Source organism: Peromyscus maniculatus, chromosome 7 (genome assembly GCF_049852395.1).
Source record: "Peromyscus maniculatus bairdii isolate BWxNUB_F1_BW_parent chromosome 7, HU_Pman_BW_mat_3.1, whole genome shotgun sequence".
Taxonomy (NCBI): Eukaryota; Metazoa; Chordata; class Mammalia; order Rodentia; family Cricetidae; genus Peromyscus; species Peromyscus maniculatus.
The window spans coordinates 1,768,626-1,792,027 of NC_134858.1; the positions used below are offsets into that span (position 1 = coordinate 1,768,626).

Here is a 23,402-nt window from a genome sequence, read left to right on the forward strand (position 1 = left end):
CTAGGAGGTAGTTTGGCTACATCTTCATTTAGCCAAACATCAGTAGTATATTCTCCCTAGGCCTGAAACCTCACCAGTCATTTGGTTTTTACAGTACCAGGAATAAATTTATTCATAGGAAGTAGGCTTCTACTGCAATTGTAAAGTGGTTGATCACTCTCCAATCATGTTACTATTATACCAGAAGGCACATCTTGCCTAGGCACACCTTGTCTAGCACAATGGAATTGTAGCACATAGAACCCATAGTTGGGAAAGTCATTCTTAGGGTTTCTATTGGTGTAAAGAGACACCATGACCACAGCAACTCTTATAAAAGAAAACATTTAATGGGGCTGGCTTACAGTTTCAGGTTTATTTAGTCCATTATCATCATGGCAATAAGCATGGCAAGAGCTTGAGCATGAGACCTCCAAGTTCACCTCCACAGTGACACACTTCCTCCAACAAGACCACACCTACATCAACAGGGCCTCACCTCCTGATAGTGCCCCTATAGGCCAAGCATTCAAACACATGAATCCATGCGGGCCATGCCTACTGAAACCAATTGTTGATTTTTCTCACCCAGCAACCCGCACAATGCTTTAAAAAAAATATTTTATGTGCTGGTACAAAGGTGTCTGATCCCCTGGAACTGGAGTTACCAGTTGTAAGCTGCCATGTGGGTGCTGGGAATTGAACCTGGGTCCTGGAAGAGCAGCCAATGCTCTTAACTGATGAGCCATCTCAGGGAGGAAGCTCACAGCTCAGTACTAGTTGATTTCTCTAAGCCCTGTATACAAAGTATATGTTGTCTTGAGCAATAGGATCTTAAGACCATTTAGTTCCAGTAGGCAACCAAGAGCAATGACAATACTATCTGGAAAGCTTCTGGGGGCTCTCTGGCCAACAAATTACCAGGAGGTATCTCGGAACTGGTAAATTGCCCATGCCCCAGGAAATAACCACTTCCCCAAATTTATAAGTGACAATAAAAAACATAAAATAGAAGGTTGACTGGCTGGGAAGGGGTCATTTGGTGATAGAAGGTAGTATGGAAGGATTATAATACATTGCACATATGTATGAAACAATCAAAAAAAAAACTAAAAAAAATGTGTATGTCATGAAACTAGAATGAATCATGAGGAACAGATCTTGGCTGCATCTTCTTTATTCTTCAAATAAATATAAAAACACAATCTGAAATAAATATGGCAGTATATGTTGGTAACATATGTAATGTAAGTCTTCCAGATTCCACCATGCCTTCCCCAGTATTGTTGGTTGTTCAATATTTACCAACACAACACTAAGCTTACACTAGTATCTCAGTTTAGACTTTGGCTATATGCTGTACAAATCTGAATAATAAATCTACCTACCACTCAATGGATGTATGGTTGTACTGGCTAGTTTTATGTCAACATGGTACAAGCATGTCATCAGAGGGAACCTCATCTAAGAAAATGTCTCAATAAGGTCAGGCTGTAGGCAAGCCTGTAGGGCATTTTCTTAATTAGTGATGGATGTGGGAGGGCCCAGCCCATTGTAGGTGGGGCCATCTCTGGGCTGATAGACATAAATTCTATAAAACAATGAAACAAACTAGTCTGAACAAGCCATGGAGAGCAAGCCAATTAAGTAGCACCCTTCCATATCCTCTGCATTAAGTCTTGCTTCCAGGTTCCTGCCTGGCTTGAGTTCTTCCCTCACTACTTTTGAAGATGAACTGTTATATGGAACTGTGATCTAAATAAACCCTTTCCTTCCCAAGTTACTCTTGGTGGTGTTTCATCACAGCAATAGTAACCCTAACTAAGAAAATGATCATTACTAAGTTTTTCTTTCAGTACCTTATTTCCCCATGGTTAAAACAGGTGTTAACAGAACCTAGTTCATAAAGCTACAATGACCAAATAACCTGATAAATGTAAAGTACCTAGGCTGGAAGACTGCTATCTACCATAAACAGTCCTGGATAAGACACAAAGCTAGTTAACATTTAGCTGATAAGTTGAAGATGCATCTAACCATCTTTACCAAATTCAAACTAACAGATGCTATGGTTGTATATCTATCCCCCGTGTCCCCAGTGAACTTCATTAGCTGTCTTCAAGTCTTATTTAAAAATATAAGTAGCTGAATTGCAGTAAGAAATTTTTTTTTTTTTTTTACCATAGCTCTATGTACATTCATCTATTTGGTTCTCAAAAGTTTAGGTGGCAACATTTCAACTGAGTCTGTTGAATTATGTAAATATAATTCTTTAACAGACTTTAAATACTGAGTAATAGAATTCTGATCATTTTTAACTGAAAATTTACTCAAATATATAAAACTGCAAAGGACTCTCTCTCTCTCTCTCACACACACACACACACACACACACACACACATTCTTAAATCGACCCAAAGAAATTCCTGTGTAAGAAATTATTAATGAAGATCCATCATGCCATACAAATTGACCAGTACGGCACTATATAAACAATGGTTTTGGATCAAAGAGACAAGGATATGAACCAGCACTGATTTCCAGGCCAGAACCAAATTTACTACTTGGCAATACCAAATACTTGGGGGAAAAGTGGAAATTAACATTGTTAACAAACAAGGTAAGCTTGGAGTCGAGAGGGGTAAATGACTTAGAAAATATCTAAATTCACATCACTCTGTTCAATGGATTTTCCCCTCTCCTTGTAAATTCTCAAAACAAGAAAACTCAGTACCCTTTGTTATTAAGATGTTAACTAAGGTTATGTGTCACAGAAAGGAGTACATGTAAGACATACCAGGCAAAGGAAGAGAACACAGAAGAGAGGCAAATAATCCTCAGGTTAATGGTGAAGGAGATCCTACGATTCTGCTGCACACCAGCCACAGAAGGCAAAATGACCAGACAATAAAGCTGTTTGTTCAAGAACCATTATTTGAGATAGATTAAACTGACAGTATTATTGCTAGCTGTATAGTTACACAGAAGGTAATCATGTATCTAGCCAGGCTAATTATTATCACTACTGACACACTGTCAAGCCCATACAAGTCCATAATTATTATCATTTTATTATAAGACAAATGATTTTTCATTTCAGTATTACACTCATGCAGGGGATTACAATACTTCATCTATTAGAAATGCTACAACATTTTCTATGCTTTGTAAAATTAAGCATGCTCAATAAAATAAAATAAAAACACTTTTACTGAGCAATTTTATATAACTTACACATAATTTTTAATGTTAGTAATAAGAACAATGGCATTATTCTACTTCTTAATATTTAACAGTAATAAGACTAACTCCTGAAGACATGCACTACTACAACCATATAGTAGATTCTCTCATCAATATGATGGTTTTGGCATCTTAATATATTATGTTCACACTGTAAGTCTATTTAGTAAATAAAAACAGATGAAGATGAACAAGAGGTTTATAAAAAGAAAATACAAATAACCAGTAACAATGGCATATCAAGCTCATCTGTAATGAAATGAATGCAAACTTAAAATATGGTACCACTTTTCAGTTATACAGACCAATAGAAGGAAAGAACAAAAAACCCTTCAGAGAATAAAATCAAGGCAAAACCTACAGTTGAACAGAGAGTACACAGATGGTGGTACTCACACATGACTAACTGAAGTATGAACTGTAGTTTTTCAAGGGCAATGATAATACATACCAAAGTTGTTTAACCCCTTTGACCAGTCACTCCATTTCTAAAACCTGTCTGCAAGACACAATTAAGCATGTCTCTCAAAATGCCAGAGCTTTTACTGTACTGTTGCTTACACTAATAATGACACAACTAAAACTCCTAAAAGGCAAATGAGTACACTATGGTACATCTTCCTCAAGCCCAGTAGTAGTGTTACCTCAGTGAAATTCTCCCAACAGGGCTTAGCTTTTCCTTTCACTGGTCTGTTTTTGACAGTGGTAAAACATATCAGACACATCTGAATTGATGGAATCTTTGGGGGGGGGGGGGGGGCGAGCTACTCACTGATAAAACAAATATCACAACTGTATAAAGATATAAACCTGGAAGCTCCAGCAGCAGTTTGTTACTGCAGCTAAGGCAATGTGAGTATTGTAATGCTAATGACAAATTAAACCTTACAATATATGCCACACAGACATCATACCAGGCAATATCTTAGAACCACTAAGTTTATGTATCAACAACAGTTATGAAGAGCATATGTATTTTCTTCAAAACATATGTTATCATTTAAAAAAAGTTAATATGGATTCATTTGCAACAAAAGTTTCTGGAATGATAACTCAAGTTTTAGGGTAATTCTGTGAAAATGCTTGCCTTCGACATGTTTATACTTTACTTTTTTCTTTCTATAAAGCATATGTATCACTGGAAGATTTTGTCATCATTTTTGTCAATTACAATTCTGGACAGGAAGAAGCCACTGAACTGGAAGTCTGCTCTTAAAAAGCATTTGGGTCTTAAAAATGTTTTGATAAATAAAATTTGAGCACATCCAGCATTTTAGTTTAGTGAACACAGAAGATTGCCCTTTTCATTTCTTTTCCTTACTCAGGGAATCTATCATGACTTGGTACCATTCCGTATTAGAATTTCTTCTGTGAAGCAAAAACAGTCCCAAAATGAAGGATCCTCAGGTGTCATAGGAATAGCAGATGCTATCAAATCATTAAAGTTAAGAATGGTAAACTGCCTCTGCGATGGTTTAGAGTCATCTTGATATGAAACCTAAGAGGAAAAAAAAAACAAAAACAGATTGCCTTGTTTTTATTATAAATATATATATACCCCATATTAACCATATGAATAGCTTTATAATTCTGAAATAATTCCAGTTCTTTAGTATTAAATTAAGGCTTAGTAAAATTTCTACAGTAGTGTTTTTACTTCTTATACTATAGTTACAATTTAAAAAGTGAAATATAAACATGTTTCTCAAGTTACGTATGGCCACCAACTGTAGCATTTGCTTAAAACAGACTTAATGAGAACTCATATGCAGTCCGACTCAGTATACATATATATAAGGAATCTGAAGAGCTGTAATTTCAGCAAGCAGAAGTGGGCCATAGGCAAAATTTTTGAAACACTACTGCTAGAATAGATCTGCTGTAACTATATAGGGATGATACTCATTCAGGAAATTATTACTGAGTACCAACAAGGTACCTGACTTCATGTGACAAGACAATCAAAATATTGAAACACATAAAAACATTGTATAAAATTACCTTCAGGCTGTATGTAGGTGGTATATATGAAATCATAAATGAAGTCCATGTTTAAAATTGGGCCCCATCTCCAAAATGCCAATATATATAAATAAATAAGTAAAATACTCCAAAATCTGAATTCCAAAACACCTTCATCCCAAAGCATTTCAGATGAGGGCTAAGCAATTCATATTAAATAACACTTGAACTTTATACACTACTTTAATAAAGTTCAGTACTTATTTATATGGTTTCTACACCATTATAATATTGTCATCTCAATTTTACAGATGGGACTTGAGGCTCAGAAAGACCATTTGCATAAGTTGGCCATACAAGTTAAAAAGTACACTTAGACTTTGAACCTAGTTTTCCCACTATGCACTGCTGCAGTAGGTTCTACTCAAAGAAGCACAAACATTTAACCAATGGTGCAAGAGTGGAACAACAGTTATGGTAGTAACCAACCACTTTCTTAGTGGATATGGGGCCTGCTCCACAGGAGGAATTTCACACCTGGTAATATAAAACTGGGTCAAAAGCTCATGACTGGGGATAGCACAGGCCCTAAGGGAGGAACCTAAAATTGTTATGTTAAACTGTCACATAGTCGAATTGCCTTCTATTACTTTAATATCCATAGATCTGTGTGTTTTCCCCTTTGGTCAAAGGAGTTTCTTTCTGTAATGGGTTAACAGTTAACCGACAGACTCATAGCTGGTCATGTCCCAAACATAACAACAGTGAGTGCTCAGTTGTGGATGAAGCGTTCATAATAACCTCCCCTCATCCAAGACTCAGGGAACATAAAAAAATTTACAAGCTGGCACATGAAGAAAGCTGTGAAATGATGACTTCTGGACATGGCATGGTATTTGCACACATCAACTCATAAGACCTGCACAAAATCAAGCACTTCAAAATTCCTACATGAGTAAGATAAGGGACACCCAACCCTTATTGGGAGTTAGCCAATCTACTTTGGGGATATGGCTGCCAGTAAAACAGTTCATGACTCAGTGGATGTCTCTATATCCACGTCCATATGAGCAGCACTAACTTGACTTGAGGTTATCAATAAAAACAAAAACCCTAGGTTAAAACACGTGAAGTTGGGAAAGAGGCAGAGTAAAGGACTACTGGGAGAATTAGAGGTAATAAATCGATATGATCAAAATATATCCTATATATACTTAACATTTTCAAAGAATAAATATATTATTAAAATAAAGAATAAAAATGTACCCCCCCAATAAAGGTATTCAGAGGGAGCATAAAGCTGAGACTTGAGAGTAAGAGGAATAACCCAAATCATACTATATTTCATTGAGTTTCAATTCTAACATGCTAATCTTCTTAAGACAGACTAAAACAAAATTCCATACTTATTTATAAAAGAAATGGTCTGTGGCCTACGTTAATTTTCTAGAAGTAATAATGAAGGCATGTGTGTGCATGTAATATACATATTTTCTCAAACGTGTTTCCTAAAAACAAATGCATAAATTTTACAGTATTCCATAAATTACTCACACAGAACTACAGCTATATGTAGATTATGACTCCTAGTGTTTTCCTACACTTACTAGATAACAACATTAGAAATATAAACAGATTAAGATTAAAAGAACAGAAGTGGGACCACAAAGTCTCACATAAACTCTGGGAACAGTTTAATACGAGGAATAAGTTTAATTTTTAAGGTGATTCCAATGTTCAACTTGGTGCCCTTTATATTCAACACAGCCCCAATTCACCAAGAAATAAATTCCTGTTATGACTAAGATAGTGACGATACTGAATTTCTATTGGAAATTTGACAGTTCTATCAAAGTTTTCCTTTGCAGTGTTTAAGGGTATCTAAATATAAAGGTAGGTGTGTGTGTGTGTGTGTGTGTGTGTGTGTGTGTATGTGTCTGTGTATAATACCTGATAATTTTATAAGCGCTGATAATAAAAAACCTTGTAAACTATAAACTCACAAAACAAACAAAACCCATCAAGACCTCTGACCCCCTAACCTAATGCAAGGTAAATTATAATTTTCATCAATAAAAGCAAAAACATCATTGATTCATTCTTACTTTTTAGAAAGATTTTAAAAAAAAAATCATAAAATCGTACATTTTGTCGTCTAGATCCATCAGGTCTCCTAACAGCCACTGCAACAAAATGGTGCTCATCTATTTTGCTTTCCTAAAAATATAAACGATAAATGCAGATTATAAAACATAAATCCAGATTTTTTTTAGATTTTTAAATTTTATTTATTTTTTACACCCTCTACATTTCCTCCCTTCTCCCTCTCTTCTCCCTCTCCCTCTCTCTCTCTCTCACACACACACATACACACACACACACACACACACACACACACACACACACGCACACACACACACACACACACAGCTCTTGGAATCATGTAACATGTAAGCAGGATTAGGTAGTTTATTGACTAACAATGCATATGCCTTGTTAATCTCTATTACAAAAGTGTGCTGGCTAGTTTTGTCAACTTGACACAAGCTAAAGTCATCAGAGTAGAGGGAACGCCTCAACTGAGAAAAAGCCTCCATGAGATTGAGCTATAGGCAAGCCTGTAGGACATTTTCTTAATGACTGATGTAAGAGGGCCCAGCACATTGTGGGTGGTGCCATCCCTGGGCTAGTGGCTCTGGGTTCTTTAAAAAATCAGATTGAGCAAGCCATGGGGAGCAAGCCAGTAAGCAGCATCCCCAACATGACCTCTGTATTAGCTCTTGCCTCCAGGTTCCAGCTCTGCTTGAGTCCCTATCCTGACTTCTTGTAGTGATGGACTAAGATGTGAAAAGTATAAGCCAAATAAATAAACCCTTCTCCCCGCAACTTGATAATGCTGTTTCATCATAGCAATAGTAACCCTAACTAGGATAGACAGTGACATTTTAAAACACAATTCCCAACCCCTCTTATTGATACAATGATACTCTATTTTGGATTGAAGAATTTCTGTATTTTTCTGAGACATGGTCTCACCATGTAACTGGGTGGCCTGTACACAAGGCTGACCTCCAATTCACAGAAATCCTGAATGCTAAGATTAAAGGCACAACTAGGTCTTGCTAGGACTGAAGAGTTTTAAAGAATAGATTTAAGTTATGCACTTTGAACCTATTCAAGCTCATGACAGACATGTACTCATAACTGTTGACATTCTCCTGGTAAATTTCAAGAACACTCTAGATTACTCACATACCTAAAAACACAGTCTTAGCTATAATAATTACAATAATTTTTTTTACCTCAAAAGCCCATTCTTTTTCTTCTTCCCCATCTAAGAACAAACGTGTTTCCTTATAAACCTGGCCTATATCCAAGTTTAATGGAGATATATCAAATTCAAGCCGCTGCATTTCAAATCCCAATCCAACACCAATGGCTTTTATGAAGCTTTCTTTCAGTGCCTACAAGAAAGAGACATTTTTCTCTTAAAGTATTCAATAGCTAAAACTTTTCATAACATTTACAGATATAATACATTTCCATTTCTAACTATGTTTTTATAATTTTTTTCTTTGCTTTGTTCATTATAATCGCATTGGAAACAAATCATGGTAGTAGTATTCAGGTAAATCATTTAAGATCTCTCAAATGTAAACTGTAATGACCAAACAGTGCCACCTGCAACAGGTTGTTAAGAGAATTAACTAAATTATAGAGACATTGAAGTGACACTGTCTGTTAAATAAGGCTCATGTGTATCAGTTTAACACAGAACACATTATCATAAATAATAAATAAAACTTTAGTTTTAGAAATAAGCCACCTTCTAATTAAATATTACAGGTTAAAATTTCTCAAAATAAATACCATATTAATGTAATATAGATAATAAAAAAATTCCAAAGTTCTCAAGGAATTTGTCCATTTTTATCAAGCATTGTATAGTATTACAAGGAAACCAAGTCTTTCACTCTTATTTCTAGTGAAGACAATAAAATAATTATACACTATTACTGTCAAAACTACAAAGAAATTATACCCAATGCCGGTAAAACATATCCAGCTGAGTCCATTCATCATTAAAACTTCTGATTGTTTCCCACTCCTTGTTGGTAAACTTTCTTTTCATAATATGAAAGAATTCTGGAATTGAACCACGACCTGTCAAATCAGAGAATATAGAATTAAAAAGTTACTCTATTTAAAAGGAAAATAAAAACAGAACTTAAAAAGCTGTTGAAGACCACACAGAAAAGAAAGTCAATTTATACAGAAAATAATCCTAAATGAGGGCTGGGATATAACTCCATGGTAGACTGTTTGCCTAGCATGTGCAAGGCCCTGAATGGAATGCCTATTACTATAAACAAAAACAATAAAAGAAATACGCTTACATAAAATATGAGCATATCAAAATTAGCTAGGAATTAAAAAGAAAAACTCACTATGACAAGCATGAGTAAACCTAGAAGCAGTTGAATAGGAATCCGTGAAATCTGGTTTTAAATTTTGACCCTACCACATTACTGGGGGGAAAAGAAAATAACTGTTTTATAATAGTTTGCAACTAGAAGGCAGTTAAACAATGCACACTGTTTATCTGAAGTTACTACTGAGAAAACAAAAATCAATATATACATATATAGACACTCAAGTGGCAGAAGCGGGAACATCTGGAACAAAATACACTATCTTCCTTTGTATGGCTTAGAACTTGTGCAATAAGCAAATATCTCTCCCATAGTGAGTCAGGGAAGAAAACACTACAGCTTCCACTTCCATAAGTCAAGTCTTCAAAATAGGTTCTTTGTGCTTATCCCAGAAACATGTGGTACTTGAGATTGCAACAACAATTCTCATTCATTTTCAAATATATTATAATGTGATCTCAGGAGTCCTATAACAAGAGGATATTACCATTTGGGGACATGGATGAATTGTTTCAGTGATCTAAAGCTCATTTTCAATTTACTGAGAATTAGTGGAGCATTTCAATAAAAACTCTTTCATTCACTGTTTCTGGCATGTACTAGCTCGATAAATAACACCCCAGAGAAAGCCTTTTAAAAAGTTAAGGAGCTGAGGAGATGGCTCAATGTGTAGCTTGCTAAGCAAGCATAGGGACCTGAGCTTGGATCCTCAGCCACTGTGAAAACAGGCAGGTATAGCAGCTGCCAGTGTCTGCAAGGGGACTTGTCAGGGCAGGGATGGGAAGAGAAGCTGATCCCAGGAGCTCACTGACCAGTATCCAAGTTTATTGAGAGACTATGTCAAAAAACATTAAGGTAGGTAGAAAGTGACAGAACGCACCTGATGGCAACCTCTGGCTTCCAAATTTACATACCCATATCACCCACACCCACAAAATTAAAATCAGATAAACTGTGGTTTTTAAATGGACTCTGGTATAAGTAGCATATATAAAATCAAGAGGAGGAACATTTTAACTTGGATTTGGAATATTTCATACTTTGTATGAAACTGTAGATTTAAAGGAGTAATAAAACTCATAAATTTAAGATAAGCCTGTTTTTACCTACTGTATCATTTTGTCTGTTTTTTGTTGTTTTCCACTAATAACCTACAAGAACTCAATTTTTACCTAAGTATAAGGTAATCAAAGAGAAAAATAGCTATATTTATAAAAAAACCAACATAAAAGGCAGTCAAGCAATCATATAATTCATTACTTACGGCTGAAAAAAATACTAATGAGTACACTTTCCTATATATTAAAGCACAAAATAAATAGCAATGGGGAATGCCATAAATATTCAACTGAATGACAGCAGCACCACCCTGTGGTTTTACGGGGGAAGGCACACTAGCCAAATACTCTATTTTATTCCACTTTACATAGGAAATTAGAAGAAAAGCTTTTAGAAAATCCCAGTAGAAAAACAAATTCATTCCTCAAAATATCAGCGTAATTACTGGGCACATACACAGGCAAATTCTTAAAACTACTTGTATATACTGATGTCTACTACAATCTATTTAATCATCCTACTGAATATTAAGAACATAGGTATACATATGTAGGAAAGATGAAAAGACTAAAAAATATGTGAAGTACTAGTTACGTTTAGAAAAACTTGATCCTTCTTAAGAGTTTAATTATTAACGAAGAATGTCAGTTACTAATTTGTTCTATAAAATCAAGATCACACAACTTGAAAAGTTTGTTTTAAACATAATAACCCAAACAAAAATCATCCACAACCCTTATCTACTATTCTATGTATATGAAAAAAACACTCTAATACTAGAACCTCAAAGCCCAGCTACATCATTCTAAAACAAACTCCAGTACTCATGTATTATAATAGCATCTCAGTTAAAACTCACCATTCAGCTGTGAAGAAAGCTGAATTGGTAAAGTACATGCCATGAAAGCATGTAAAACTGAGTTCAGTCATTAGAACCCTAGAACACACGTGAAAATGCTAAGTGTGGTTGTATAGCCTGGAATACCAGTGTTGAGGAGGAAGAACCCTAAGGCTCACATTGGCTAACCAATCTAGTTTAATTGATGAGCTACAGGTTAAAAAGAGTCTGTTTCAAGGAGATGGGTGGCATTTGAGAGTAACATCCGCTGTGGGTTGTCGTCTGGCTTCTATACATATAATTGGCACTACGAGCACACATATACAAAAACTAAAACAATAAAAGCATTCATTCTTCTCAAAGACTATGGAAGTTATTTAGGGAGGGTGGAGTTAATAAAGAGTTAAGCAATGTCAAACTGAAGACAATAAAAGACCAGTGTGGACAGAAAACAATGATCAAAGAAAAGAGCTAAAAAGAAATGATGAACAGTAGATGCCTGAGAATAGAAAGCAGAAAAGAACAAGAAAACAGGGTTATGGTCAGGAGTTTGAATTCTATTATATATGTGTAATGAGAAATTATTTCACAATTTAAAACTGGTGTCCATATCTCAAAAAGATCACTCAGCTCTATCTGGAGAACCTTTAGGAAGGTGTAACAATACCGAAGAAAGAGTGTAGCGGGAGACAAGAACAGGCTCCGTGACTCTTTAGTAATATCCAGGCCTAGTTTATACCAACTACACTTAACTTATAATGCAATAATTCCTTTGGAGAGCAATTCCATAACAAAGTCTATTTTGGTGTATGTGTCAGTAAAGGTCTTGCAATTTAGTTCAGGATAGACTTGAACTCATGATTGGTCTGATTCTACCCCCAGAGTGCTAGGAATACAGATGTGTGTCAGTACAACTAGCAAGTCATTTTAAATTACTTGAATTAATTAAAATTCGAATTGTTTCTCAAAATACTTTTAAGTTATTTTTATTGTGCCAACTAACATCCAAAATATTTTATGACAGAAATACATACATGAAAATGAAAACCATGCAAATAGAATACTTACTTCTTCCCCAACTTAAATATTAATTTTTATACTGATCATGCTTATTTTCCAAATACTGTTAACTCAAAAAAAATCATAAAACTATCTTCTTTACATCTGAAACTCCAAACATCTTTAATAGTAAATGAAAATTAGGAAATGAGGGACAAACTTTGATCAGGAAAACGACATTCTCCCCAAACATTAGGAATTTACACTATCAGCAACTTGTGCTAGGATCCCAAAGCCACAATCTATTTAGGAAATGAGCTGTACTTAGCCAACATAGGTAATAAGGAAAATGATTCCCCACATTCCTACCTGATATTTCTTACGGACATAAAATGTGGATAAGATAATTGTCTCTTCCGATATAATAATGGCACTCCTCTAAGGCGACCATGTCTCAAGAGTTAACAGTGCTTGGGTACAGAGTAGTTTCCCCTTCTATCCAACACTACACCTTCCATCTTTCAGCAAGACTGAAGAACATTCCTTGATCAACTGCTTCACTTATCTTGGTCTAATAAATTGCCAGTGAAGCAAACTGGTGTCTATTTCTAATCTTCACTAAGAGAAGATGATGCATCCAGTCACAACTGGAAAATTAGTGAGATGGTGATGATGATACTAGTCCCAACTGAATGTATCTCTTCCTTTGTGGGCATATAAGCTTTGAGTCAATGAAACTATAAAAGGGAAGGAAAAGGCTTTAATCAAAATTGCTGGGGGAGGGGGTCAAAAGATTTAATAAAGCATTAACAAGAAACAGAATCTTCAATTTCTGCTCAACCACCTTCCCACCATTAAAAACTTCAATCAGTAATGGCTTATTCAGTATTGACCACAGTCAACACTGCTGATTGTAAAATTTGTTTATGTTCAGGCAGACACTGTCTAGTTGTGTTGTCTTTCTTCTAAGTGTTCATGGCCTCTCCACTTACTTCTAGTTACAGGAAAAGCTCCTATGAAGATTGCTCAGAGCTATAAACCCACATGGCCTACCCCCCCACTGCCACCCTGACTCCTCTGCAGCAGCAGTTATTTCAGAGTAAGCCTTCTATAATACCAGGTCACATTCTTGGAGCTGTGTTTCAATAAATGTTTGCTACCTTCAAAATTCATGTTGAAATTTAATTGCCAATACAAAAGTATTGCAAGGCCATAGATGCACCACCTTCATAAATAAATTAATTTTTATCCCAGTCCTCAAGGATTTCCCTGAACCCAGAACAATGAGCCTAATCAGCCTCGGGTATTCTGCAACAGGAAGAAAAAGAAAAAATACCAAGAAAAATTTATGTGCCTATCTATAGAGAAATTGCAGCTAAGGATTAAAACAGTGCAGTAACTATATCTGTAGATAAGGGTTAATGTTAAAGGAAATACATTCTTTTCAGTTAGATGCTTTATCAGGTAAATTAAGTATGGCAAGTGTCTGCATTTTTGAGTCTCCTGGTCTACAACAGTCTTATAGTTAAGATCTGAGACATAACACACTCAACTACTAATCAAAAAAATGAACCATTACCTGGAAAACTAGTCTTCATTATATCAATGCCAACTTGTAGCTCAGGTTCTGCAGCAAGAACTGCATAGTCTCCTTGATGAGAGATGTTAAAGTTGAAATTGGGATAGGGATTCAACGAGTCTTTTGCAAGAACCGGCTTTCCTTTTGAAGTTCTTTGCAGACGAATATGATCCCAAGGGATATTCAATTTCTCTGCAACTAATTTCCTTATCATCAGACGACCAGCCTGTTAAGACACACAAAACATATGGTACATACTATTCGCATAAACACACTGCTTACAAAGTATATTTTGTAACGTCTAAGCTTTTAACTTTTAAAGCATATTCATTACTAAACAAACGATTTCTACACAGGCCCTGCCTCCAGTTTTAGGGGAAAGAGCCTCTATAGGCAACCTCACTGGGGAGGGGCTAGTTGTGAGAGCCCCAGGCCTTAGAGGACACAAGGCGGAAGCAGGCAGCGCCCGCCAGAACCCGCACCGGGCCGGCGACTCCCTGCGGTGCCCCGCCGCCCAGCCCGCCTCCCGAGAGCCGCAGGCCGAGAGTACCATGGCCGCCTTGGCGTCGCGGGCAAACACGAACTGGCCGATGCGCTCCTTCTCCTCAGGCTGGATCGACCGCACCGCCAGCAGCCATTCGGCTCGACTCGGCAGCCAGGTGCCGCAGGAGAAGGCCCAGCGAACGCCCTCCATGGACGGCACCATACACAGTCTCTTGGCCGGGAACACCATGCGCCTCGAGCGGACCGCAGCTGGTCAGGCAGGCCCGGCCGCAGCCACGCCCCCCACCCGAGAGTCTGCGCGGACGGGGCCCCACCCCCTTCAAGCGTCCGCACAAAGAAGTCGGGCGCCTGCTTGTGACGTGCACAGACTCCACCCCTACACGTTGTTGCGTGGCCTGGTGCTGCCCCGCCCCCAACCCGGAGGAGGGTAGGGCGGCTCGTGGAGGAGGAGGAGCCGAGTCAGAGCTCTGCGGCACTGGGTGACGTCTTGTGACCATGGCTCTGGAGCCTCGGGAAGGGCGGGACTACGGTCTCTCAGAACCGTTAGGCCACTCACAGTGGAGGGAGCGCTAACGGGACAGTCGCACAAGCCAACCGCAGCCGGAGCTCTGCAGGTGGACCTGGGTGGAGACTTGGCGCACCGCAGTTGCAGGTGGGTGAGCTACGGGGTCTGAGGAAAGGGGGCAGTAGAGTCTTCTGCCGAGGGCAAGGGGCTTGTGACCCTTGGCTTCGGTGCAGCCCGTGGGCGCTTTGGAGAGGGAGGGTCCGCAGTGGGGAGCCTGCTGCCACCGGAGTTGTGCATCATCATCACGGCGGCACGGAGGTGACTCTTCCCTGCCATTTGCAGAACTACCCTCCTCGTACCTCCCTGCCTACGCCGAGCCGACTCGGTAAAGGCCCTTCTATGTTCAGCCAGCCCCGCAAGGGTTCAAGGCACGGCTTCCGCGCACCTTTGGGCCCCATGCTGTTCTCAGACTTAGGCAAAATCGCACCGGTGCATTTCTGTTTACTTGGTTGCTGTTGTAGATGGATGTTGGCGGCTCTTCTGTGAACATCCACTTGAGCAAAGTGTTGGCCGAGTTAGAGTCCAGGGAAAAGTTGGTTTCTGCGGATGACTATAGATTCCACACTTTTTTAGCCTGTTCCCTTCTTAAGGCTGCCAGGAAGGATCTGGAAGGGCCGGCAGTAATCAAATATATACAACCACTGCCTGCGAGTTCTGTACTCCTTAAGATGGCTTAAGTCTGATCCTTATTTGTTCCCATTAACATTTTTGTGATATGACATGCCTCCTCGAGTCTTATGCGGGTACTTGGAATTTTTGAGTATGTGCTTACACACAGACAATACTATCTTGATACAACATCTTGCCTGTTAAAAGCGTGAGTGAGGTGCTATTTAAGATTTGAAGATTGCAGAGAGTTCACAATGTGACACGGTGTCTGCAACACACATAAAAAGCTACAGTAAACAAAGTGAGGATGAATAAAGTAATCAAGTACTAATGCCCATATCAGTAAATATAATAATTCAGGTTTCTGCTTTACATCTTATGTAATTAAGCATCCTGTTACAGTGTCTCCTTCCCCGTGTTTTAATGATTAGTGTAATGACACGTGCCAGGGCAGCTTGAGTAGGCAAAAGAGGAGCATGACTAGGTTCATGATGATTGGAGGTGATGGTACCAAAGAGTATTGTCAAACATGTTTTCCTGGATAAGGAGAAGAAAAATACAGAGGTGGTTATAGGAAAATAAGAAGTCACGGGGTGGAGATATTTTGTTTGTTTGATGTATATTTAAAGATGAAGAGTTCTGGAATTTGCATGCTATGGAAAGTGTCTAGCAGAGAAGGAAAAATTGTGTGTGTGTGCCAGAAAGCAAGAGGTCTGATCACCATTCTGGCAATCATTCCAGAGTGGTGGATAGTATTGCTTTTTGCCATGTCCCTGAGCTAGAGATACAGCCTGATATTAAAACTTGTGTCTAGCTATTTGTTGTCATGCATTTTTAGAATAGTACCTTCTACAATAATAGCTTCTCTGTAAATGTTCTAACAAATAACCTTCCTTCAACTTATCTGTCACATATGAGCTAGAAATATATTCTAAGAACGGAAATAACATCAAAACACTGCCATGTTTGAAATTAGTGGTTCCTTTACCTGCTTTGTGCATCTCTGTCTCCTGGCAACTGTACTAGCCACCTGTAATTTTCTAAAATTGAAGGCTTTGTTTTTCACCTGAGGGCTTTATATATTTCACCCACCAATGATTTACCTTCTCATCATTTATGTCTCAACAAACACATCCTCAAAAAGGCTGTAGTATTGTAGTTAATGACAGCAAGGGCTCCAAAGTCAGACTATCTGGGTTTACTTTCCAGTTCCCCACTTACTCACTATATGTGACTTAAATTAGTACTTAAATTAGCAAAACTTCATTTTCCCCATCTATAAAATAAGAGATAATAATAGTATTTGCTTTCTATAAGTAGCTAGTGAAGTTAAAGAGGATATAAGGCATACAGGACAAGTAGCAGCACATCCTCATTGGATGATAAACACAAAAAGAAAGAAAATGCGGGAAGTATAGTTGTATGTATGCCGTATTCTCCAAAACAGCTCCAGTTCCTACTCAGTATTTGTGATGGCTATTCTTGGTTGTCAGCTTGACTATCTGGAATGAACTACAATCCAGAAATGGAGGGTACACCTGGGAGAGATTTTCTGCTTGATTTGAAGTGGGTAAATCAACTTCTAGTCAGGATGTTTGAGACAGAAAGATACACACCTTTGATCTGGATATTGAGTCAGGAAGACATATGCCTTTAATCTAAATCTTAAGGTGGGAAGACATCTTTAATATGTTCCATACCTTCTTTGGGAATTCATATAAGAACATAGAAGAAGAAAGTTTTTGCTCTTTCCCCACTTGCCCTCACCTTACTAGCACATCCATTCTTTCACTGTCATTGAAGCTTAGTTCTTTGGGGTTCCAACATATACAGAAGACTAGCTGAGACCTCCAGTTTGTGGGATTGAGTTTTCTTGGATTTGCCATTCACAGCTAGCCATTGTTGGATTAGCTGGACTCCAGCCTAGAAATCATTCCAATATGGATATATATATGGGTATATATGGGTATATATGGATATGGAGAGAGAGATTATTCTCTAAGTCCTGTGACTCTAGAGAACCCTGACCAATACAGTACTTTTGTATAACTAATATCTATAATAAACTCCATATTTAGAGATCAGTGATGGGAGGCTATCATGAAACAAAGCCCAGATGAGATCAAACTCAGCCCAGCCTTAGTTGAATTTACTTTTTTCGGGTAGCACATGCTTTTGTGTCATTGCTTTATAACAAGGATTTGTTGTTAAGCCTAACTCTTGAGATTTTAAGTTTTTAAACTAATTTTTATAATTTCAATATAGTCTGTGTTTGGAAGTTACTTCCATGAACACTTAGCATATGTGTTCTTCTGCATAGTAGTAATAAAGAAATAGCACAGATAGAGTGAATGAATTTAGAATCTGGCTTAAGAGGAAGCATGGAGCAGATTACTCCTGTGATCCCTATACATAAGAGGTTGAGGTAAAGGATTGCCATAAAGATTAGCCTGCTATATATAGTAAATTCTTCCAGATGCCTCTGGCTGCTCTCTCTCTCATATCTACAATAAAAACCATAACCATGTTGTAGAGCAGTAAAGTTGGTAGTTTTTTGTTTTTTTTTTTTTTCTCTGTACCCCCTCACATGTATCTGGTACAGAAACCTGGGATATCAATGAGTGTTTCACCCCAGGTATAAGCAAGAGGGGAGCAGTAAAGGAACTGCTGACATAACTGCTCTGCAGTGTGGTAAAGGGAAAAGTGGTTTTTTCTTTGTTTTGTTTGTTTCTTTTTGTTCATAAGAGAAAATATTCAGAGGCATCTTCCAGAATCCAAAGCAGAGAGAAAAGAAGAGGAGAGGAGAGAGTAGACTGAACATGGTCAGCAGGGTGGACATGGCTAGGGCTATGTATGAGAAGAAATGATACTAACTAGCCAGAAATAGAGAATAGAAAGAGCCCAGAATAGTAAAACAGTCAGCTTGTAATGATGAAAAATGTAAGCATTACGTCTCAGATGGAAATGTATCCTGGCAGTCGGGCACCGAGGAATACCACAAAGTCACAGCACATAACAAACTTTCCAGAGAGATGTATTGGGATGGAAGAACCCTGGAGGATGGCTGCCTCTGCTAGGGCAGGAAAAAAAAAAAAAAAGCAGAGAGCTGACAGAAGTCAGGACTTATATAGAGTTCCTTTGGGGGGCGGGGGTTGGTGTTGGGAGTGGACCTTTTCAGGGTGAATCTTTCCAAGGTGGATTGGTGAGATTTCATGTCCAGAGCTTGGGCTTTTTACTCTGTAGGGTGGTGTTGAGTGCAGCCATTAGGACAGTTAGAGTGTTCTGTGGTGGATGGAACCTGACAGTTGGAGGTCCTCAGGGAGGGGTCTGGCCACTCCTGTGTCCCAAGTGGCTAACAGTCCTGTAGTGGTATTTGCTTGGCCTATGACCTTGGGCTAAAGAGTGGGAAGGAGATGGTGTTTCTTGCCTTTGTTCATGATCTCTTTAAGGAGAAGAGAGAGGCATCACATGTTTCTTTCTTCCTGTGATCCAAGGGCCAGGTGCTTTGGCACCAGAAAGAACAGAGGACGACTTCAGCTGTTTACTCTGTTCTGTATTCGTGAGTGTATTTTCTCAATTTATATCTTAATAAATCCCAATTACCCATTAAATAGACTCATACAGATTGATCTTAACATGTTTCCCCTCTTTTTTGTTTGTTATTGATAAACAGGTTACTGGAAAGAGGAGTGATGTTATCATAGACTACTGCCATTGGATAGGGTCATCATAGTCTACTGCCATTGGATAGGTCATTGAAGTCCTGTGTGGGTAGACTTGCTCTTCGCCATCGGGTGTAACTGGAGTTGCTGGCCTCTCGCTCTAGCTGGGAGCAGTAATCCGAGGGTAGTGACTGATTAAAAGTCTGATTAGAAATGTTTTGAATTTATTGTTGAAAAAAATCTAGACAAGATGTTTATAGGGCAGCGTTCAACTAGTAGGATTAGGAAAAGGAGGAGAAAGGGGGTTAAAAAGGGTAGTATCCAATTCCATATTAAACTTGCCAGTGAGCCACTGGCCAGAGGCAGCGAGCTGTTTCTTGAAGATTTATCTGGAGTTGTCAGGTCTGACTGATACAGAAGCAACATTCTTCTCTGAGGAAGAGACAAAGACCACCTCTCTCTGCTGTTAGTAAATTTAATTCTTGCTGATTTTGTAGCACTTATGGCCATGAGGATGTCTATTTGGCCCTGAAATATAAGGATGGTCTGAGCCACCCATTGGCGATCCTGGATGAACTGACAGGAAAGCAGATGGTACATAGCTAGGTGATTGTACCCAGGACTGCAAAAAGCGTAGGACCCAAACTGCTTATTTGTCATCCCATGCTGCTATAAACCCTGTGATAGGAATTGGCAAGTTCTTTACCAGGTACCACCCCTAGTTTTGGAACAAGGAGCTCCAGGGCACAAGTCCTAGACTACCCAACAGGTAAGGTAGGTAGTGATAAACCTAAGTGCCACAGAAAATCAAGGCATTGTGGGTGTTTAGGCATAGGGGCTAGGAGGTAGTACCAAGGATTACGGAATTACTGTTGTCTGTGGAATTCAGTGTGCTCACAAAGCATGTTCCTATTGGGGAAAATTATAAAGGCCACTCCACGTAGTTAAAAGGAAGATTTATTTAGTGGATGACTTACAAATGAAGGAATAGATAGGTTGCGGGGGTCTGGAGAAGGTGTATCGCAATCCAGCAGTGTTCTCTGGAGCTCTGCTCAGTCAGCCTCCACCGTCCAGGGTCCAGGAACAGAGCGCGCGCTTGCCCATCCAGGTCTCGGGTCTCCAGACACCTCCCTTGGCCCCGCCTCGTAGGCATGACAGTTGCCAGAGTCTCAATGGGGGTTGGAACTTCCAGAACCAAGCTGGAATAGCTACCCACTACATGTTCCTAAAGAGTGAAAGCAGTCTGTGATATTGAAGAGAGAGATGTGTGAAATGATATGAGAGGGAGGTGGGATCAGTATCAAAAAGGGATGATACTAGGGATGTAAGGACCTTTGAGGAGCTTTGGACCACTTCTACCTGTCTATACCTAGGGGTTGAGAGAGTAGGATGTGTACCCTCTATATTTTGATTATGCCTGATGGATGGATGGCTGTGGTAAATGCTATAGTAAAGTTTACTAAGACCTCTGTATCCCATCTGCAGTACCATGAGTCATCAAATAGAATATAAAAGATTGGTCATTTTGCATAAAAGGTAGAACACTTTCCTGAATATGCTTCATATCTCCTACAGGGCCAGTAAGGACATCCTTCATAAGTCTCTGTTCAATGTCAACAGTGATCTCTATGATCATAGAGAAAGCAGGCATAGGGGACCGGTGTTTCAGATGTCAATGTAGGCGTTACAGGGACAAGTATCTCTTTTTGGCAACCTGCTGGTGAGCAGTCTCCAGACGCTACCATGTGAGTGGTCTGGTAGAACCATTAAGTATAAAGGTTTCCTAAATCTTTGAAATCTTAATATAACAATAGCATAGAGGAGGAAAGAAATCTGAAACATTTTTCATTATCTTAAATCACTTTCTTTTACCTTCAGAATTTTATTTACATGCCTTAACCTTAAAACACTTTTTTATAACTTAGAACTTTCTTAAGCTTTTGTATCCTCAGACCTTTAAAAACTTTCTTAAACCCCCTAAACTTACTGAAGCTTTCACATTCTTAGACATTCATAACTTTCTTAGACCCTCATTGCAAATGGTCTGCATTTTCACCAGTAGCCCCTCTTGGGCTCTCTTTAGGAACTTCAGTCCTACCACCCAGTGCTAAGTCTCAGGTTCTCTCTATGAACCCTTCATGTCCTTTTAAAACTAACACCACCTAGGTGATTCTTTGTCTACCACTAAGAAGTACATTCTTGTATGAATACATGGAGGTGTAGCTTTGATGCCTCATTAAAGCATTGTTTCTTAAGTCTTATCATAAACCTGTTTGTTGTGGGTTTTTTTTTTTATTTTTGTTTTAAGGGCAGGAATTATCACACAGAAATAGAAAAAACAGGCATGGGGGTAAGCACTGGTGAAGGAGAAATAAATAAGGGAGTTAAAGGGAACTGAATCAGCCTTTTATAGCCTGATAAAGAACAATTTCCTGACCCTATTAGAACAGGCTCTTGGTTAAAGGTTGGGGGTCTCTTGAACAATAAATATCCATTTGTAAGAGCTACCCCAGACAGGTAGAGTTAGGAAGAAGTACAGGAGAGAGCAAGTTTAGCTATAAAGGATTTTCAGACCATTTGTGTAGTGGCAGAAGTTGCCACCATTGAAAATTGAGCATGTCAGTTTAGACCATCAAAATCTACTAAGGCCAAGCTGTTCCTAGTAACAGAGTGATGCTTTAATAAAAATCTAAGACCATAGAGGAAGAGAGGAAGGGTCTCAAAACAACTCTGTTGGAGTTTCTATAAGCTCCTAGTGGGAGCTGAGAGGCAAGAGAGAAGCCCAGGAGGGTATAGAGAAGCTGTGAGAGTTCCAGGATGGAGCTGAGAGATTAGAGAGAACAAGTTAGAGGCTAGAGCCTGGCCAGATAGATATGGAATATTCCAGAACCCCTGGGGTAGGACAATCCAGGAGAGTTGGGTGGAAAGATGAGTATCCAGATCAGTCCATGTAAAGACAAAGGTATTTTGTGACTGTGGATCAAGATGTATGGAAAAGAAGGCACCCTTGAGATCTGGGACAGAGAAATGGGAAGGCCTCTGAGGGGATGGTAAAGAGGATGGAGGTTGGGTACTATTGGGTAAAGGGGAACCACTGTTGAGTTGTTAAGTCAGAGATCCTAAACCAAGTGGTAGGTTCCATTGTTGTTAGTCCCCCCTCCCCAGAGTATGAGAGTACTAAAGGGGGAAGAAATGGGATACAGAAGATTCTTTCTTAGAGGTGAGAGATAAGAGGCTTAAGTCCCCTGAAGCTGTGAAGAAAGAGTGGTATGGAGCCTGGATGACATATTTGGTGAGGTTTGGTGAGGCTCTTCCCCTATTGTGATAATAAACAAGAAGGAGAGGTGGGTCCCCAAAACTCCATCAGGAGTAAGAAGGTGGCCCCAGTGTCCAGAAGGAGAGAGATAGATCACCCTGATATTGTGATGTCTACCTGAGACTCCCAGTCAGAGATGGCAGTGGTCAGGCCAAGGGAGAATCATGGGAACCTGGGCCCCCTCAGTTGTCCGTGGCCAGATATAGGACTTCATCTGAAGGGCCACCTGAACTTGATGTCCCCATGCCTCGAGGGACCTGGAGCCAGTCAACATCCCAAAACCCTTCTTGATGGCACCTTGGACATGGTTTGGGTGGTTTACATGGGTTCAGGCAGGCCCGGGCTAAGTGACCCTCCTGACTGCCTTTGAAACAGAGACCCACAGGCTCTCAGGCTTTGGGAGGCCAGGGAACCTACATGGTTGCCATGGCCACTTGAAAAGCCTTAGCCAGAATCAGGTATTTTTGCTTTCAGGCTTTTTTATCTCTGACATGGTATACCTTAAAGGCTACGGCTGTGTCTTCTGCCTGAGGAGTCAGGAGTCCTTTCTCTAGACATTTAAATTAGGCCCTAGTATCAAGGAAACTCTGGGAGAAGTGGGTCTGAGGAGTTGTTTTCCATCTGGGGTCTCAGGATCTAGACTAGTATATTGT

General features: G+C 39.1%; 2 protein-coding genes across 4 annotated transcripts in view; one reads left to right on the forward strand and one right to left on the reverse strand.

Annotated features, from left to right (window-relative positions):
- Positions 1-3,035: 3,035 nt before the first annotated feature.
- Aasdhppt (aminoadipate-semialdehyde dehydrogenase-phosphopantetheinyl transferase) lies at positions 3,036-14,939 on the reverse strand. The gene is made up of 6 exons (XM_006998293.4): positions 14,644-14,939; positions 14,094-14,319; positions 9,228-9,349; positions 8,488-8,649; positions 7,331-7,402; positions 3,036-4,721 (listed from the first exon to the last, which is right to left on the reverse strand). Exons 1-6 carry the CDS (start codon positions 14,824-14,826, stop codon positions 4,557-4,559), a joined length of 930 nt encoding a protein of 309 aa, XP_006998355.1. The 5' UTR covers positions 14,827-14,939; the 3' UTR covers positions 3,036-4,556.
- A 54-nt stretch (positions 14,940-14,993) lies between these two features.
- The window catches only part of Kbtbd3 (kelch repeat and BTB domain containing 3), a 30,343-nt gene continuing 21,934 nt past the window's right edge, over positions 14,994-23,402 (forward strand). Inside the window, exon 1 of one of the 3 annotated variants that reach the window (XM_006998294.4) lies at positions 14,994-15,249. The gene's annotated coding sequence lies outside the window, so the exon portion shown is untranslated. The other 2 variants (XM_006998295.4, XM_015991176.3) reach the window with 2 other exon arrangements.

Excerpts from the sequence above, each read along its gene's own strand:
- Aasdhppt (XM_006998293.4), bottom strand. The coding sequence starts at position 14,826 with ATGGTGTTCCCGGCCAAGAGACTGTGTATGGTGCCGTCCATGGAGGGC. Across the intron at positions 9,350-14,093 it reads AATGAAGACTAGTTTTCCAG|GTCGTGGTTCAATTCCAGAA; the intron begins GTAATGGTTCAT and ends CTGATTTGACAG. Across the intron at positions 7,403-8,487 it reads AAAAAGAATGGGCTTTTGAG|GAAAGCAAAATAGATGAGCA; the intron begins GTAAAAAAAATT and ends TTATATTTTTAG.